The sequence below is a fragment of the Heloderma suspectum genome, chromosome 17 (assembly GCF_057233095.1).
Source record: "Heloderma suspectum isolate Gila_16-S chromosome 17, 16-S_ref, whole genome shotgun sequence".
NCBI lineage: Eukaryota > Metazoa > Chordata > Lepidosauria > Squamata > Helodermatidae > Heloderma > Heloderma suspectum.
The window spans coordinates 981,333-1,001,647 of NC_139474.1; the positions used below are offsets into that span (position 1 = coordinate 981,333).

General features: G+C 50.2%; 1 protein-coding gene across 5 annotated transcripts in view; it reads right to left on the bottom strand.

Moving 5' to 3' along the window:
- MEF2D (myocyte enhancer factor 2D) overlaps positions 1-20,315 on the bottom strand; it is a 155,959-nt gene that overhangs the window by 27,632 nt on the left and 108,012 nt on the right. For 3 of the 5 annotated variants that reach the window (XM_084824321.1, XM_084824322.1, XM_084824324.1), the window contains 2 exons: positions 9,988-10,125; positions 2,185-2,395 (listed from right to left, as the gene is read on the bottom strand). In XM_084824321.1, coding sequence (XP_084680447.1) covers positions 2,185-2,395; positions 9,988-10,125 — 349 coding nt within the window. Of the gene's footprint in view, positions 1-2,184; positions 2,396-9,709; positions 9,845-9,987; positions 10,126-20,315 lie in introns of all 5 variants that reach the window. The other 2 variants (XM_084824326.1, XM_084824325.1) reach the window with 2 other exon arrangements.

Consider the following 20,315-nt stretch of genomic DNA (forward strand, 5'->3'; position numbering starts at 1 on the left):
TTCATGTTCCTCTTGTTAGTGTATCTGGTCTGCCTGGGAAAGTCTCTGCCTCTGAAGCATCGTTTCTACCTGTCAACTGGGGATTAGAGGGGGCTTGCCTTGGGAAGACCATGCCCGAGTTCGCACAACTGCAGGGGGAAACGACGCAGAATGGGTTGTTTCCCCCGCCCTGTGTGTGCTGCGCACATGCCTGGCGTTTGCTTAATTATCTGCACCGTATCGCGAATCGCCCTGTCGTCCAAACCCGGCACGCAGCGCAACGGGGGTGGCCTCTAACCCATCCTCAAACCCCTATACAAAGCCTGGTGGGTTAGAAGCCGCCTCCACTGTGCACTGGGATCGGACAGCATAGCAACCCATGATGCGGCCCGAGTAATTAAGCGAATGCTGGGTGGATGCGGGGGCAGGGGAAGCCACCCATCCTGCATTGTTTTCCCTGGTGATCGTGCGAACCTGGCGTATGGGTTGGTTTGCACAACTGTAAAGAGGAAAATAGGCCATGGTGGCTTATTTGCCCTGCCCTGTGTGCTAGCTAAATTTCCCTAATTACCCTCACTGGCATGGCCTGTGTTGCCCAAAGCTGGGCGGCATGGCCTGTTAGTGGAGGGGCAGCAACCCCTAAATAACCCAACAACAGCCCATGATTTATTTGAAGATTGCTGCCCCCTCAAACAAGCCATGCCACCCAGATCTGGATGACAGAGCAAGCTGCCCCAACGAGGGCAATTAGGGAAATCCATCCAGCATGTGCTGTGAGGCTAACAAACCACTGTGGCTTGTCAACCAAGGCACGATCGTGTGAATCCTGTCTGTGGGGAGATGGAGATACTGATTTCCGAGTGGTGTGGAAGTAACCACCTTACAAGCCAGGGGCCTGAGCCTTTTCAGTATAAGGGAAGAGGCAAAGTCCTGCATTTGCAGAAGGGTCAAACTCTTCTATTTGTGAAACTAGCTTTGGATAATCTTTTAGATCATTGACTATGATTAAAGAGAAAGAGATGGATAGCTTATAACATTTAAACACGAAACATGCTGATTTGCTGGGGAGTGGGGGATAGTGGTTTTGCCACTTTTCCTCCATCAGATAAACTCAACAAAAGAAGGTGAAAACTTCCACAGCTATTTGTTTGTTTGTTTGTTTGTTTGTTTATTTATTTTAATACTGCATTTCTATACCACCCAATAGCCAAAGCTCTCCAGGAGGTTCACAAAACTAAGCTGTTGTCTGTAAGAGCCCTGGCTTCAGTGTGCAGAATCCCACCCAATGCATTGAAGTATTACGGAATGTTTATGAACATTCCAATTGTTCAGACTTTGAAATGTTAGTTAATGGTGTGTGAAAAAATGTCTTAGGAGAGTGGTACATGAACAGTAGTGTGCTTATATGTGGATTACAAGTTGGTGTGTGAATGAGGGAGTTTGTGTGAGTGAAGGGGGAATGGACCAAGAAGACATTTTACCAAACATATACATACAAAAACAAACCAAAAAAAAGCAAATTGTAAATGTATGCGGGCCTCCAGATGAGGAATGGGGACAATTGAAAACAAAATAACCCCCTAGTTCTGTTGTCCTACTGGAATTCAGCCTCAGTTTTGCAGCTTAGCCACATTCTTCCCTTGCTTACTCCAGCCTCCACTCCCCTCTCCTTCCTCTGTTGTTTCCCCAGTTTTCGACTGCAAGCCCCTTGGGGCAGGGACCTGTCCTCCTATACTCTGTAAATCACCATGCATGCCAATGGCATAAATAAATAAATAAATATTATGTATTCCTTTCACCACAGAAACAGTTGTCATCAAAAAAAAAAAAAGTCTAGGACACTCGGAAAATGTAACTCTTCGGTATTGGAGGGCTGTGAGGCTGGGCAAACTATGGGGTGGGGAATTCCCCTGCGTAAAAGCACTGGCTGAACTTGATGCTTTTCAAGTGGAGGGGCACCCCCTTTTATCTCTCATACTGAAAATTAATCCCATCTCACGCAACCTCCTGTCAAAGCGGCTTTTTAACTGGTCCGTTGTTTATGCCTTTCAATATTGTTCCTATGCTTGAGGATCTTTCCTGTTCAATTTGCCTGCAAGTAATAAGACCCTTCTTCTTACATTGTTTGTTTTTTTTCCTTTGGGGGATGCAAACTGTCATTTTTACTTTATTATTTTTTATTTTTTTTAAGAACAACAGAACTACCTGCACTGGCTGGTCTCTGTGGGAGACCTGGAGAAACTGTGTTCCGCTGGAGGGCTGGTTGCTGTGGTGACAGGAGCCGTGGGTCAGTCAAGGAGGACGTCACCAGAGACTGGGTCACTAGGGAGCCTCCCGGGTTGCTGAACTGCAGGGTGTTCTGGTTGGTCACTGGAACCGTAACGGGCATGGCAAAATTTGGAGCTGGAACTGCAGACTGAGGAATGGGGGGGGGGGGGGGAGAAGCAGAGCATGTTAAAAGTAGGAAACTGATAGGAGGGGCTTGCAGTTAGATTTGCCAAGCAGCAGTCAGTCACAACTTCGTGAGTACACACGGGAGCCAATGCTTTCAATTTTGATGCTTTTCATGGGCAGCCACTGTTCCTGGGCAATTCCAGTAACAAGAAGAGAGAATCTCTCAGGTACAGTAAATAATCACTTATTCACCCAACACATTCCAGTAACTTTTGATTACCAGCAGTCAGCATGAGTTGATCAAAAATAAGTCATGACAGACCAACCTTATCTCTTTTTTTGTTAGAGTTAGTAGCTTAATAGATCATGGGAGTGCCGTGAACATAGCATACCGTGGTTTCAGCAAAGCGCTTGACACAGCCTCCCATGCTATCCTTGCTGACAAGGTGGCAACATGTGGGCTGGATGTGATATCAGGTGGATCCACAGCTGGTTGAGCGCTGCATGCAGCCAGCGCTCCTTCCTGGCTCTGCCTCACCCTGGGGGGAGGCCTCGAGCGGCGGGCCGCAGGTCTCTGTCCTTGGCCCTGGTGTGCTCAATGTTTTTGTAAATGGCCCGGATGAGGGTGCAGAGGGGACGGCCATCGAATCTGCAGACAGCACAGAGCTGGGGCGGGGAGCCAGCACTACAGAAGACAGGGTCAAGATTCAAAAGGATCTGAGCAGGCGGGAAGACTGGGCCCAAACCAGCAAGATGGAATTCAACCGAGATGAATATAAAATAGCACTTTTAGGTATCCATCCCCCAAATCAAAGGCACTAGCACAGGGTGGGGAACACCTGACTTGGCAGCAGCACATTATACAAAGGACCTAGGTCTTAGTGGATCACAAACTGACCATGACTCAGCAGTGTGAGGCAGCTGCTTAAAAAGCGAATACAATCTTAGGGCGAAAGGTGAGTGACAGGTGGGAGGGGCCTGAATGTGGGAGAGGATTCGAAGGTTATAGTGAGGCTTTCTTCACACGGAGCTGTTATCCTGCGATTGAGATGGCTTCCTCATGGAAGTTTGCGGACTCTTTACATGATGCCGTGACCCTCCAGGGTCTATTTTAAACAGGTCACAGATCGTGAGCTATCAAATTACCCCTGTTGTGTTCTCCTTCAGTTCCCTCCGTGAAAAGAGGAAAAGCGGCAAGAAGAGGAGCGAGATCCATGAAAGAGAATGGGAGACTCAGATATGGGGAGAAAGGCAGGGCGGGGAGGAAGCACATGTAAAGGAAGTCAATTGTGATCCGGCATTTAAAATGGAAGCAGAAAGCCCCGTTTCAAATGCAGGATTTTAGGCTGGTGTAGAGATGCCCTTAAGCTTAATGAGCAAATGCACCAAGTCCAGGTCACGAGCAGCAATCGTTCCATTCTATTCCGTGCTGGTCAGTCCACACCTGGAGTACTGTGTCCAGTTCTGGGCACGTTTTAAGAAGTGCTGTGTCACAAAATGATCCCCCACAACTATAATCCTTGTGACATTTTGGTGGTTTTAGCCCTTGTATCCATTGGCTGGCTTTAGTTCTTACGTACTGCATTTTATCCTGTTGACTTGTGTATTATCTGTTAGTTTTAAGTTGTGCTTTTAATTTTTTGTTAGAATTTATTGTATTACTGTTTTATTTTAAATGACTTACTCATATTTATGGCGTCCCATGAATGCAAATATTAAATAAACTGAACTGTGTTGGGTGAATAAATCATAATTCACTTCATCTGAAAGGTTCTTCTCTCTACTGTACTGGTGCCTTCCCTCCTTTTCTTCCAAGATCTCTGCAGACATCAACCCTCCTGGGCTTTTCCTTGAGATTTACGCTTATGAAAGAGTGCATACCCAGCACTAACTTTATATTTTCTCCCCCCATAATGGAGAAGTGGGGGATGGAGGGGAAGAATTGCCTGGCTGGAGGGTGGGCAGACACTAGGTGTTCTTTCAGGCAAGGGGGGTGGGGAGACACTGCACAGCCTGCCATGATCAGGTGATAATCCACAAGGAATGGGAATGTTGGGGGAGGAAGAGGAAGGGCAGAAACAAGGAGATGTCGTGGGTCTCTCTTAGGGATGTATGGGTATTTTGTTTCAGTTCGCAAACCATTTGAACTTGCCCCACTTGCAATCTCAAATGGGAGCAAATTATTTCAGGGGGAAATTGCAAATTGCTGAATTTATGATCACGTTTGAAAACAAAAATGCACACTTTAAAATGTACATTTTTAAAAAAATACACACTTTCATGTTTTAGTCAGTGGGGGAACTGCACACTGTTGAAAAATGTGTACAAAAATTTTCACTTTTCCCGTTCGAATGAAAAGAAAAACAGGTTGCAAACAAGAGCAGGAGCGAGACAAACTGAGCTACAAAGTTGTGTTGGGAGAATCCCAATGAAGCACCCCCTCCCCGAGGACCCCAGAGAGACTGGGGCACCTTCCAGAGGACTCCCAAGATGCAGCACTCGGAAGCTGGAGCCCTTTGGCCTTACATGCTGGTCTCCTATACGCAAAGAACACTGCTGCATGGGGTGGGGGCTCTCAAGTGTGACAGCCCCCCACCTGCTCCCCAAAACAGCTCAGCCCAGACGCAGCTCGGCCAACTCCGTGAGAATTAGGCCTCAAGAGACACAGAAGATGTGGCCACGATGTGGTTGGCTAGGAGTTGAGATGCTAACCTGTCATCCCACTCATTCCCTTCTGATGATGGTGCTGCTGACAGGAATTGTGTGCCCTCCCCGCCCGCACCCCCCACACACACTTCAGGCAGAGAACAAGCACGGCCATCTGGGCACCGTCAAAGCTTGGCTGCCAGCCGTTTTGCCTCCTCTTGTTAAGAGGTGCTCTTGGCTGCTTTAAAAGAGCCCAGAGCAAGCAAGCAGAAAATGGATCCAAGCATCAAAGCAGAAGGTTAAAAGGGAGAAGCGAGACCACGGCAAGAACACGAGCAGCATTTGAGCCCCAAGGATCAAGAAGCTCTTCATCTCCCAGGAACCAGAACACTGGCTCGGACCGATTGTCCCTTGGGGGCCAGTTCCATGAAACCAACGTGCTCATTTTCTCCCCCCACCCCACCGGAATCCCGGGGAGCGGAAAACAGGCTTAATGTCATTGAAGGGAATCGGGGCCGTCTCCATAGATAGTATAAATTGGCCCAATTCCACTGAAGTCAAAGGAAAGAGCAAAACACGGGAAGGGAAAACCACAGGGGGAACGGAGAAGTGGAGATTGAGGAAGGAGGCTGTTTCGCTGCACGACTGCAAAGAGACAGGGCTTCTATGTGTTGCAGGATCGCTACCCTGAGATAACAGCCCCTGACCATGCGAAAAAGGAGCCACGGGTCTCTGGGGCAGGGCTGAGTATTGTTTTGGGGGGCTGCAGTACAGACTTGTACCCTGGGCCCCCTCCCACACACGCGTCACAGCCCCACCCCATCCATACATGGAGCGAGATCTATATTCGCAGCCAGACGTGGTGTGAACTAGACAATTACATACATTTTGTGCCTGTAAATCCTACCAGCAGGACCACTCCTCACCACCCTGGAAACTGTGTCCCTGGTCATTACAATGCTCTGTTCCTCCCACTTGCCTAAAGGCAAGTAACTCTAGGGACAAAACAGACATTACTTAAGATCTGTATCTAGCAGCTACGTAGTTCTGATTTTTACTCTACAGTAGGTGCAGCGTCCCTGATTAGGCCTACGGTGTGCAGGGAGGGAAGGGTTAAAGCCCCTATGCTGTGGTCCTGAATGAAAATGGAAGACGACATAGCTGCTAGATACGGGTTTCACGTGAGGTGCAAGGGCCCTAGGAGCGGTAGTTCTGGAACACATATCACACCGAGATGTTTGCTTCCCTGTCCACAGGAAACTACACATCCTAGTTTGACTGCCCCTTAGCAGCAGCTATTCTAACAGACTGCAGAGCAGAGGGAGAAAATCAGGGCTACTCTCATCTCTGCTGAGAGACCCCTTCGGCCCTCCTTCAACGGCCAGCAGAGGCAGCCATTCCATCAGGCTAGCTGAACTGCTTCCACCCAAGCTTGTCGTTATAAGAATGGTGCTTTTGAGAACTGGCACCCGAGCCTGCTTTTTTCCTCCCCCCTCCCCATCCCTTTCCCTTGTGTGACATGTCTTTTAGACTGTAAGCCTGACAGCAGAGACTGATGATGAGGGGACTGGAAACAAAGCCCTATGAGGAGAGACTGAAAGAACTGGGCACGTTTAGCCTTGAGAGGAGAAGACTGAGGGGAGATAGGATAGCGCTCTTCAAGGACTTGGAAGGCTGTCACAGAGAGGAAGGCCAGGACCTCTCCTCGATCCTCCCAGAGCGCAGGACACGGAACAATGGGCTCCAGTGACAGGAAGCCAGGTTCCGGCTGAACATCAGGAGAAGCTTCCTGACTGATAGAACAATATGGCAATGGGACCGATTCCCTAGGGAGGCAGTGGGCTCCCCCGCACTGGAGGCCTTCAAGACGCGGCTGGACAGCCACCTGCCAGGGACGCTCTGACTGGGATTCCTGCGCGGAGCAGGGGGCTGGACGCGATGGCCTTGCGGGCCCCATCCAGCCCCACGGTTCTATGATTCTGTGACTGTCATGCTACTGATCTTTGGAAGCCATTCTGGGAGCCTTTTTTGCCAAAGAGCGCGGTAAAGATGCTTTAAAGCAGGGGTAGGCAACACACAGGCCCCGCCACCCCTATTCTGCCCCCCCGCCCCCTGGTTTCCTCCCCCAAATGTAAGCCAGTTTTTAAAAATGGTGCCCGTAGCAGCTACAGGGCACCCAAACAGCCAAATGTAGCTTGTCTGTAAACTAAATCGGCCCGTTTGGTGCTCTGTCGCCACAGCAGACGGGTTACGCTTCGCTTGAAAACAAGCTAAATGCAACCACTGGGCACTCTGTAGTGGTTTGTTGCCAAACGTTGGCAGCGAAGCGGTGCCTTGGGGCCTCGCCCCTTTTTTGCGGGGAAGGCGCCCTGCAGAATGCCCTGGCAGGGGTGGTGGGGGCGAAAATGGCCCTTGGGCCTTCGGAAGCTGCCACCCCCGCTTTAAAGAAACCAACCAACCACTTGCACAGCTGCACCCTCACTCTGCTCTAGAGGAAGTCTGGGGGGCAGCGACTTGCTGCTCAGAATGCTTTTGTTCTGTCTGTGATGGACTCGAGCAACTCTCAAAAGATTTGGACAAAACAGGGGCACAGGCACAGGGAAATAGGTTTCCATAACTTACGGAGCCTCCATTTTCCCCTCATGGTAACAGGATTGCGGCCCCCTGCTTGGGCCTGCTCGGGGGGAGGGTACGGGGGGGGGAGAAGGTCCGTAGCTCAGCAGTAGAGGACATGCCTTGCCTGCCCAGGTTCCCAAGGTGAATTCCTGCCACCTCCCATAGAAAAAGGATTGTGGGTAGCAGAGCTGGGGAAAGACCCTGGACAGCCATCAGGGAAGGCTGGTTTTGGCTAGAGGGACCAAGGGTTCTCAGTCTGTTGAAGGCAGTTTAATGTTCTCATGTTCAGAAGTCGCTCTGTTATGGAACCACCACCTGACCCGACTCCTTCCAGAACCACCCAGAAGCCAGACCCAATCTGCTCAAGGAGGTGCTGACTGCTCCCAAGAGGCAGCCCCTGGCTGGTTTCTTGGGAGCGTGGGGCATTCATTGCATCAGCCAGGGATACATTCAGCCTCACCGCCAGCAAAGCAAATTACAATATTTAGAATGTGAGAGCTCCATTCAGGAGCAGCTTCTGATTAATAGTTAGTCTGGCGAAGGGTTGGGGTTAGTTCTCCTGAGAAGTGCATGCTCAGCTGTCTCCTTCCGAAACCAAGGGGACGTAAATGCGCTTATTTAACTCTGGATGGTTTGCAGTGTCTTATTTCAGATCTTTTTAATGCTGTTTTATTGTGACTGCATATCATTATCAGCACTGCGTTCTTACTTCTGCAGGGCGACTATTTGATATACTAGGCTAGCAACATGTATATATCAAAGAATCACCCAGTAATGAGTGTAAAATCCTTTAATATATGGATTTTTATTATTAATCTCGCACCGCCCCACAATATTAGTCTTCTGCCGGTCTCCTATAGATGCCAGCATTGCCCAGCTATTGGTGCTGGACCTGCTGGATTTCAATGGCTTCTTTTTTAAATAACCCCAAGACACAGTGCCTCTGAACCTGAGCACCTTTTCCTTAAAATGGGAAGCTTTACGTCTATCGCCAATGAAAGCAAAAACATTTTTTTAAGACCCAGAGAAGCTTAAACTTTTTTCTCCCATATCCACCGGAAACAGGTCTACTCATAAAACAACAGGTTCTAGCCAATATTATTATATTACTCCAATAATATTTTATCCATGCTGTTTGTTATTGGCATGATCGTCTGCATCTCTGTGCTGTTAACTGCTTTGGGATCCTCTAGCGGAAGAGAACTTTAAACTAAATAGAAGTGCTTAAAATAAAATTAATGCCCTCATCCCTCTCCGATCCTGAGAGGATGGGGAAGAAAGGTCAGGCTGAGGCCTACATTTCAGAAACTGGCCCAGAAGACTTTCCAAGGGTCCACTTCCACACAAGCTCCCAGGGTGTCCTAGCAAGGCCCAGCTGCAACTAAGCGCCACACTTTTGCCACTCCGCTCCTTAGCAACTGGGCTCACGCTGCCTTCCAAATGTCAGAGGGACATCTCATAACTTTCGCCTTAGGGGTGCAAATTAGCTGAGGCTCCGTGAAAGCCAAACCATGCAAAATTCCCCCCTCCATACTATTTTTCCCTCATGGGTAGGGCTGCCAACTTTCACTTTCAAAGAATTCTGGCATCTGGGCTTGTGCCGTGTGCCTTTTCTTTGTGAAGGGAGCCGGCTATTTTTAAAAAACAGCATCAACAAGAGCCCATGTACCCAGTGCCTCTAAGCAAGCACAGAGTACTTTCTGCTTCTGGTGGGAAGCAGCTTTTTAAAGGTATTAAGGGCAGGACAGCATGCCTCTGAATATGTGTACAACATTTCCCTGGAAGGGTGTCATCTTTTGATGTTTCTGTTTTTTGAAAAATATAAAGAAAGAAAACCCTTAAAAAAACCCAAACGCAACCCCCCCCCCCCCCGCCTTCTGTTCTACCAACTGGTTACAAGTAAGATATTCTGGCCAGGCCAGCAACATCCAGGATAAATGGCTTGACCGGTGCCTAATGCAACATCGCACGCTTTAATTCTATTATTCCTAATATTCTTATTAAAAAACATTGGGCAGGTTGGCAACCCTAACCACGGAGGAGGGGGTCGGCAGGCCCAGCAGCTGTTACTCACTGCGAGCCTGTAAGTCTGCATCATTTTATCAAACTCCTCATCAATCTTTTTATATTTCTCTTCCGTCTGAGGCGTCAACGTGAACACGTCCTCCCCGTCAGGGCTCTCACACTCTCTATGCTTCTTGTTCAGCGCCTGTTATGTGGCCGGAGGAAGGTGTGGGAGGGGGGTTGTTTGGGGGGGATGGGTCAATCAAACACACAAACAAAAATGGGGAGGGGGGAGAAAAGAAAAAGAGAGAGAGAGTGAAGGACCTCTGGCCTGAAGCGGCTACTTACACCGTAGCGCTTGAAGAGGACGTCGAGCTCTTCGCTGGCTTTGCGGTATTTGTCTTCCATCAGTGGGCTCTGGTCGATGGAGTCGTCCCCATCAGGCTCCGGACTGTCACAACCGTTAAAACCTTTCTTTCTTAAGGTCTGAAACAGGGACGGGTGAGAATTTGGCTCGGTTTATTTTTTTATTAGCACTTACAAAAATGTACACATTTCTCCCTAAACAGGACGGAAAGTACTTGATATGAAAAATCCAAATGTTGGCAAAAGTGAAACTGTCCATCCCTGGTCTGAAAGCACAACCAGAAGAGGTCCAGACATGGAGCGAAACCTCACTGGAGAGGAAGCAGAAAAGAAACAGTATGGCCACAGTGAGCACAAGCCCCTTTCATGGTGATGGGCTGAGCAGGTAATCGGAAGGAAGGTGCGGACATTCCCAGAGACTCCTGAGAGATGTCCTGCCTCTCTATGGCTCAGGTCAGACGTCATTTTGTTCTTTGTTCTTTTTTCGAGCTTTTTTAATATGCCTATTTGTACGTATCCATAGCAATGAATACATATGAAAGGCATATATATGAAAATACAACTTCCTAGCAATTATACACAGGCTTCAACAAAAGTGGACTAGATATCCAAATAAGTATCCATTATTTGAAGGTGGCCCCTATATGCCACTGGTTCAAATGCTGAATGCGTTATAAGGTCCTCCGTCCGCAGCATTACAGGAAGTGTTTATCCTGCCATTTTGAGATAGCAATCTTTTTTCTGTCAAGAGGGCCAGATCAGACACCGTGCCAAATCACAGCGTGCAGAAACCATCGTCTTTAGAACCCAGACCACGTGCTGAGCTTCCAAACATGGAACAGGCGCGTCTGTCTTCATTTTCCATCTGCTCAGCCTTCCTGCCACTAGGTGGAGCCACTCTGGAGGAAGAGTGGTGCCAGTGAGTCATTCCAGGTTGTCACTTCGGACTAGCACAAATCATTGTGTGCAAATTCACTCCAACCCATGATATCTGATTCCAGCGGGCTGACCGATCACAAGCCAGGCTTTGTCGATTTGGACATCACGCCAAACAACCGTTACGCTTCCCTCAGCGACGTCTGGAGCAGCGACATCTGAACTGATCCCACACGTAGCAAAAGCACGGAGAGTCAAGCTCTACGGTCATCACTGGCTTCTGGGATGGCGACCAGTGCCGCCGGGGACTATATTCTAACCATAAAGTTCAAGGGGGGGGGGGAATTAATTGGAGACTCAGACGCTAATATCAGGGATCTGAAGTGACTTTAAGAGTTTCAGGATGACTAATGTGCTAATGAACTCTGAGACAGGACTGCACTTTTCTCTCTCCAAGGTCACCCACCACAGAGAGGTGCAACAACTGCAGATGCCTGCTGGATGCACAGCATTAAGACAGGAAAAACCCCTCCATCAAGTGCAACGTTTCAGAAGTTTGTTCCACGCATGGCAACCAATTCGAGGACTGCCTTCCTCAGCTACGCTTCATCACTGTATTTTCAAAATACCAGAAGCAATTAACCCATATTATGGGATCATCACTTGCCAATTTCTTTTTAAAAGTCAGTGCTACAACATTTCCTGGAAGTCTTGATTCCTTTTCGTGCCAACTGAAAGGGGTGTGAATAAAAAACAAAAATTGCTCTTTCCAAACAGCACTAACCATTTTAACACAATAGCCACGTTAGGAGTTCTCTGCCTGTTCAGCAAGCATCTGTGAGACTGGACCAGGCCCATAGCCAGAAATGGTGTGGTGAGGAGAAGAACCACTTCAGAACACCAGAACTTAGATACAGGCAGCATCATACATTTACAATGCAATCCTATACATGTCTGCTCAGAAGTAAGCCCCATTGAGTTCAATGGGACGTACACCCAGGTAAGGATGTATAGCACTGAAGCCGTAAAGTTATTTAATTGTATCAAATATTACTAAAATATATTGTTTTAAAAATTGAAAATAAATGCCTAGTGCTTATCCATTATCCTATCCAGAATACAGGAAGATGGGAACAAATTTCCTTCTTAAGAAGCCCTTGGGTAGAATTCTACCTGCCCACATTTCCTTGTATCTCCACCAGTAAAAGGGACTAGAGACTTCCTTTTCTAACAACAGCTGAAAATTAGGGGAAAGGGTTGGAGCACCCCTGAGGTGCTGCATCCCTCATCTGGTGAAAAGGCAAGGGAGCAGCCTTTTAGCATTCTCAAGGCCACGCCTCAGACACCTCTTGCTCAGGACCGAGGAAGGCTTTCGTTCGCCATGCCAACCGTGCTGCCGCCCACCCTCTGGCCCCTCCCCACACGCAGCCCCTTGTCCTCTTGTGCGGCCCCTGCTGCTGCCACGCTACCAAAAAAGGCGGGTTGCCACTGAGTTCCGGCAGCAAACCGTCGCAGAGCTTTAAGGACAAATCAGAATCCAACAACGTTTTAATTTTATTTTTGCTGCCAAGGCACCACCAAATTCAGCAGTGTGGCAGAAGTATGGTCCGTGGCAGGGAAGGGGAGTCCGGGGGGTGGAAAGTGGTCCCCAGACCTTCCAAAGTGGCCCACCCCTGGACTAAAGGTGCCGTCCTGTGGGAGGCTCTCCCGTGCCGGCCCATTGACATGAATGGGTGCTGCACATGCCCATTCATTTCAACAGGACTTGAGCAGGAGAATTTCCCCCTGGACAGTGCCTGGTTTGAAGCCAATAGTTCCTCCTTCGAATATGAGTCCTGCTCGGGGAGGAGAGGATAGCAGTCAGGGATTGTTCTTGGAAATGAGACTATAATGATGCTTCCTACAGGTGGAAGAAAATGTGAGATCAAAGGAGGAGGCTTTATAGGGAATGCTTCAGTGACAAACTCGGCCTTGGTCAGCAGTCCCTTCACGCACTCCCTCTCTCTCTCTGTGCACAAGCAAGGGTCTGTCTCCAAACTTTCAGGCCTCCCACAGATGTCCAGCTGGCCCCTCTCTCCCTCAGCAAGGCTTTGTGGAGGAGTGCAAAGGGAAGCGCCCTCTTCAAACATCACCTCCTTTAAGCCTGTGTTCAAAGACCCTCTTCCTCAGACCTAGCAAAGGTTCCTCCGGCAGAGGGCCAGTTTTCGGAAGCCTTCGAAGCAGAGCAAAAGTCATTGCCAAGCGATGGCTAGGAACCCTCTTTGATGGAAGCAAGGCTATCATGCCATGGGCTCAAGCAGGCAGCCACACATCCTGCCAGAGAAAGCTCAGCCCTTCAGCCACAGTCTGAGAGGCGCATGGCTCCAGGGTCAGGATCCGCCATCTCTGGTGAGCCACTGAAGGCCCAGAATGGAGGAATCCTTCCGCCAAATCCCACCATGGCGCCACCAGGCCCCCAAGCAGCCCTTAGCTCTTCCTGATATGGGCTGGCTACCAACGCTTCCTGGGCACTTGGCCTAAGCAATGGCCAGGCTTTGGCCTTCCTCTGGCTTCCTCCTTGTGGCCCGGGAATGCTGTATGCTCCCTCTATCTGCCCGGCTCCCCATTTTTACCCACTCCCTTCACGCGTCCTCCTCAGCTTGCCTCTTGGCCTACCCTCTACCCTGCGTTCTGCTCCAGTGCTCCATCCAGGCACCCACTTTGCCCTCCTTCTTGACGATGCGGAAGTGGCCGCCCTAGAGAAGGACTTGGGTCCAGCTACAGGGCTCCCAGGAAGCAGGGCTCAAAAGCCACTGCCAGTCAACGCTGGCCCAGGCGGACCAGTGGTCCAACTTCATCCGAGGAAGTTTCATGGGCTCATGTACTTCCCCATCCCCAGCGTGAGAAGGCATCGCTGTGCTGCTCACACTCATCCCGACCTCTCTCTTTCCTCCCCCCGCCCTGCCCCTAGTATCGAAAATATGGACTGCAAGCGCTCCCGGGCAGGAACTGAGCCCTTCTGGCTCCTGCGCCTTCGTCGGGCGCCGTGATGACAGTGCATGAGCTCGCCTCTCCACCTGGCTTTCCCAGCTGTCTTTCTCTGGGCGCAGGCAGCCAGCAGCGCAAAGCTGAGCCGCGGGCAGCAGATAACAGCTCAGCCATGTGCAAGGCGGCCTGCAGATTCCTCAACCCTTGCTCATCGCAAACGCGGGCCAGCCGGGTCTCTGGGAGCTTGCTTGGAGGCAGAGGAAGGGAGTCAAGGCTGGACTGATCCAGTCTGTTCCAGCTGGCAGCCACCACAAGCAACATGCACAGACAGCAGGACAGCGTGCGATTTCCTGCATCCCAGCACAGGGGAACACTGGGATTCAGAGACCTTTGTTACAGCAACGGACAGAGCTAGCGCAGAGGACAGAGTGTTGGCCCTGGATGGGGAAGACCCGAGTTCGGGTCCCTGCTCATCCACGGGCCGACAAATCACTACCTTTCAGTTTATCCTGCCTCGCAGAAGGAGAGTGGAATGAGAATCATTCCGAGCCCTTGAGAAGCAAACGGAGGTGCAGGACGTTCTACAGCTGTGTGGTCTTCTCAAGCTCTCGGAGAAACTCTGTCTCAACATCCTTGTCCTTCCAGGACTGGATTCATGGAACCAGATGGGGGCTGGCTGGCTTCAGCTCGTAACCCCACACACCTTCACAATCCTGATGTCACACTCGATCTTCCCCCCTCCCCGCCTTCTCTGTGGCACCAGAGTTCAACGCAGCCCCTCCTCTAAACCTGCAGAGCTTACAGGACTAGATTGTGAGCTCCATGGGGCAGAGGCCTATCTTTTAAAGTTTCTGTTCCTCTGCAAAACACTGTGGATGCTGACTGCACTATATAAATAACATAACAAGCTAAGAGCAGAACTGGAGCTCCCACTGACGTCACTTGGCAGGACCTGGCGTACCAGCCAGACCACAAGGACAGGAGGAGTGACAGCAGGATGCAAAGCCAGCTCAAGCCCAGTCCTGGCCAGCATGTGGTGGCTGGCATGCCCCTTGGGGGGGCTCAAGGAAGGCGGGGGAGGGGAACCTCCTGCATTAATGGAGGTTTGCTCTGACGTCTAAGCTTGGAGCGGACAAGACTTTGCTGGGCTTAGAACGAGCCGGTTTGGAGGGAGTTAAAATCCGTTTGTGCAAAAGCCATGTCCATTCCGGCCATTCCAATGTTTCTCCACAACCCAGGACAAGAACCCAACACCCAGGCATTCTGGCTGGCTTTAGAGCACAGGAATACTCCAAGCCAAGTAGTGCCCCCCCCCCCCAACTGTGCAAATCGAGGCCAAGCCACACAATCAATTTCGCAAGAGAGCGCGTGGCTGGGCTTGACAGGCGCCGCAGCCTTGCCTAGGATGAAATCCAGTTGTCCAAGCACTTCACGGGAGCTCCTTGTGAACCAATCCCAGTTCCCGTAAATCAGACCGGAACCGGATGGACAGCTCTAGCCTGCAGTGTGGGGGCATCTGCACTCATACAGCCTTGCAGGTCTTATTGGGAAGTGGCCTGTAAGCAGCAGTGCCTGCAACCTCAATAGGGGCTGGTGTGCTGTGGCAGCTAACAGAGAGTATCACTGGCTATTAAAATTCATTGTACAGCCTTCAGCAACCTGCCTCAAATCTCGGGCAGAACCAGGACAGAAGTGGGTGACATCAATCTCAGGCTCAGGCCTTCACCTAGGGATGACCTTCGTAAGGGGAGGATGAGCAGCGGGGTGGGGGGGCATGACCTCATGCCCTGCTCATGGGCTTCCTGGGATCACCTGGCTGGTCACTGTGGGAAAGAGGGTGCTAGGCCAGATGGAGTTTTGGCCACATCTAGCCCCAGGACACCTCCCCAGGACAGCAATGGAACCAATTACCTGGGGAGGTGGTGGGCTCTCCCACACTGGAGGCCTTTAAGACGAGGCTGGACAGCCATTTGTCAGGGATGCTCTGACTTGGATTCCTGCATTGAGCAGGGGGTTGGACTCGATGGCCTTGTAGGCCCCTTCCAACCCTACTATTCTATGATTCTATGATTCTATGACTCCTCCTCTGTCTTTGTGTTGACTTCCCTTACATGGCTGTTGCAAGGATTATTGAAATAACACGTGCAAAGCGCTTTGTGCAAGCCATCAGGGTATCACTAGCCCCAAGCGTCCAGGAAGGTGGTGTAGGAGTGGGGGTGGTGGGGGCGAGTTAGAGATGGCACAAGAAGAGAGGAGTCAGGTGGGGACACCCAGTGAGGCCCTGGGCTGTCAAGGGGCTGTGGACAGTCTTTAAAGTGGAGGAAGGGAAGGGAATTTTATGAAGGTCGAGAAACGCCAATTCAAACAAACTGGAGACTGACGCCAGCAAAGGACTCGTTAGTCTCGGGATAATTAATCATGTGAAAAAGACGCCCTGGAGGAACAGCAGTCTAAACTATTACAGAAGGACCGTGCTTACCCCGAGTGTATACAACAGCCCGGTACTTGCACCAAGGAAACTGAGGAGCTAAAACAGCAAAGCCAGCCAGCCACCTCCCATGCCCGGCGCGTGAGTGTGTGTGTGTGTCATTCTTTATATGCCTTCCATTTGCTCAGGACTTCACCCAGAGAGAACGCTTTACCTTGTCAGTGGACATTCCTCTCTGCTTCTTGCCAGCCTGGATTGCTGAAGAGAAAGCTGGGCCAGAGCGCATCACTGTAAATTATCAGTGGAGAAGAGCAAGCCAACTGCAGCCTCTCCCACGCCACGCGGACATGGCCGTGGCCCACTCCGAGTGGGCTTCCTTGTGCTGTCCCTGACATCGGCAGGGTGCTGAACACGTGCGTGCATGCGACAACAGGGAGCAATGCAGGAAGTGAAGGACAAGAAGATCGCAGGCAACAAACCAGGCCAAATACCGCATGAAAAAGAGCCATGCATGCGGAGGCTTGCTTGTCCCACGAGTGGGAGAGCGTGTGGCTCCTCTGCAGGCAGAACAGCCACGTCAGTCCCTGGCAGCTCCGATTAGAAGAGTCTCAGTTAGCGGAGGACTCGGAGAGGGACTGCCGGATGGCGCAGAGAGCCCTGGGCAGCTGGGGAGGTGCAGGGGCTTGGCGCAGTCTCAGGAGGCAGCACCCGCCTCGCCTTCCTACCTCTGGCACCCTCCAGATGTGTTGGCCTACAACTCCCATCTTCCCGTCAGCCATGCTAAAGAGTTTTACTGCCTCTGCTGAGTTCTAATCTGAGCTCTGAGATTAGTAGATGAAAGCTATAGGCAGAGCTGTGCATCTCCAAGGAAGCCCAGAGTTCCCAGAATAATGATCTGAAGAAGCCTGTCTGAAAGAGATACAGGAGACGGGGACCAAGGGGGACAGCAGACCTAAAACAAAGCAAACTGGGGGGACAGGGGAGGAAGCATTTTCTGTTGCAGCTTTCCACGCTTCCTTTTGCGGGCAATCATGCAAGTGTATTCTGCAATGCCAGACAAGCATGGAAAGGTGACAGAACGTTGTACTGGGCATTAATTTCAGCATTTAATTTTTTAAAAAGCAAGCTGCACTCCTTATGATTGGAAATGCAGGCTGGACAGTGGGCGATGCCTGGTGAAGTCTGTGAAGAGAGTGTGGGGGATTCCCAGTCACTTTGGGGGTGGCGCCACCAAGGGGGGATTCAGAGTCTGGCACAGCTCCCTGACTTTCCCTATGACTCACAAACCCAAAATAACATTACACAAACTAAGAAGACAGAGACAAACATGTTTCATTTGCCTGAGATGCATGCAGGCAGCAGGATTCAGCTCTGCTTCGTACAGAATGGCCCCGCTCCTACAAGCTCGTGTCAGACACACAAAGCAGACAGTGGCATGAATGTTGCCCTTCTTCTGATACACAAGAATCGCTGTGGAACAGAGGGTTCCTCCCGGCTCCAAGCACTCAACGCACTTTCAAGCTTTTGCAGCCGAGACCATAAGGAGGAGACAGAGGCAGCGTTCTTGAGTCTTGATGATGCTTTTGGGACCTAACAAGTGTGTTTCACATGGCGAGCTAAGAGGAGTAAACTGCAGCAGATAAAGGACTACCATTTTGGTCCCCCTGCCTCAGCTTTCTCTCTCTGCTCTGGCCATCATCAACTCTCCACCGTCTCAGGTCTTTCCCAGCCTTGCTGCCGAGACGGAAATGTTGGGGAATGAACCTGGAATCTTCCGCATGCAAAGCAGGTGATCTCTGATGGAGACATGGTCCCTCCCCAGCACAGACGTGATCTGGTGCTGCCACTGCTGAGACATGGCAACAGCCATGTGGTGGCAGCAATACCTGTGAGGGGCTCTGAACAGCCATTTCTCCCAGTCCCTCTTTGTTGCCCATCAGCTCACCAGCAGTGGAGCGGAGCAGCACAGAGGAACTTGGTGGCCTAGGCAGTTGGCATCCAGACTCTGGGGCATGTCCAGCGGAGCCGAGGGACTCAAAGAAGAGTGGGGACTGCCCCCCAAAGGTCGATTCCAAAGAGTGTCAGCCCCTTGGGGAGATCGCTTCCATTCCAGAAGCCACCATTCATACAGAATGGAGCAGCCAGGCTACTCAAAGGCACTGTCAGGCGTGTGGAAGTAGTCTCACCAGTCTTGAGACAGTTGCATGGCTCCCAACCCATTTCTGGGGCCGATCCTAGCTGCTGGTTTTAGCTGTCAAAGCCCCAAACAGCTTAGAGCAGAAAACCTCGAGGGCCACCTCCTCCTGCACAAACCTGCCCAGGCGTTAAGATCCTCCACAGAGTCCGGCGCGATCTGACCTGGGGCACTGCCTCTGGAGTTGCGGGGCGCTCTGGAACGCACTCACCAGAGAGGCTGGCTTGCACCGGTGAAGACTTTGATTTGCCTGGGCTTTCAGGACATGGACCAAGGGGTTTAAACGTTCTTCTGTTTCACTGCATTATTTTTTATTCATATTATAATATTTTTAGAATATTTTAAACTACCTTCACTAAAAGTGATAGATACATGCAAAAAAGAAGAAGAAACTGCATTTTGAGTTGGCACCTCTATTTCTTCTCCTCTTTATACTGTATGCCAGGGGTGGAGAAAATGTTCAGCTCCCAGGGCCACACTGGGTGTCCACTGGGGTGCCAGGAGCTGCACAAACATGCACACTCATTTACACACAGATACATACTCACATACAGTCATTCATACACATGAGTGGGGGGCCACCAGACAGGGCTTGGGAGAGCCATCTGAGGCTGGTGGGGTCTTTTTGTGCCCCCTGTTATATTCCATCTGTGGCTAGTCAATGATGCTGTAATTTTTTTTTAATTTACAACATTAAAAAAAAAAATAAGCCGAAGTCTGAGTGCAATTGTGCACAAAACGCACATATTTTCCCTGGAACATTTTTCCCCGCACTCCTCCACTGGCCTCGTATTCCATGCCGTCTCTAGCAGATAAATTGAATGACTAAAGGTTTTGCGTGCCTTAATTTCTACTCACTTGTAATGTCAATAATTACCCAGCCAAACCATTCATTTGTCTAAATCTTACCAAGCATAAAGGGAGCTGCCCACACGCACAGTTTTTCATTGAAAGGTGACAAAGCAACTGCTACAATCTCAGCTCTATCCCACTCTTTGGAACATGGCACATGCAGGAACTAACCTTACCCTTGTGCTTGCAAAATTCTTGGAAGGAAAGAGACAAGGAAGTGACGGGGGGGGGGGGGAGACCTGCATTTCGGAGGCTGAGGATGGAGACGCAGCCAACCTCTTGTCTCAGTGGGTGTTCACTTCACACTCACATTTTGTCTCTGGCTTACTGCTGGAAGTTTTCCTGTCCCTCCAAGATTCATACTTGTCTGGGACTTAAACTTGATATAGTTCCTTCTGTGCAGACATAACAATTCCAGTCCCTTAACCGTTGCCTCTCATCACTTTGGGAGCACATTTAGAGAGCATCGGCTATTGGGTGGTATAGAAATAAATAAAAATAAAATGTATGAGAACAATTAACCACAGAAGAACTACAATGATTCCCACCTGGTGGTGCCATTTCCCTGTAAGGTGACAACCCTAAAATGACAGGGAAGTCACACTTGTGATGTCTGATCCCTCATCGTCCCTTAGCTGTATTAGATCTTTTTTTTTTTACAACCATCAGCACATGTCCAGTTTTTTACTTGGCCTATTGGTGGGAGAATAAGTAAGTATCTGCCAAAATGCTCCCTTTGCGCATGATTGTTAAAAGCACTGGAGGCCTGGAAGGGTTCAGATCGGCAGGGCTGCACGTTCTCAAGGACATAAGAGAATCCTTGGTGCAGGGCTGCACCAGACTGAGAGACCCTCTAGCATCCTCTGGCTATGCAGAAGGCTTTGGGGCACCCACAAGCACAGGTGGAAGTCTGTCCCCAGCCACTGGTACCCAGAACTAAATTGCCTAGCAGCAGTATTTCATCTCGGTATCTTGTCAAACTTCCGGTGGCAG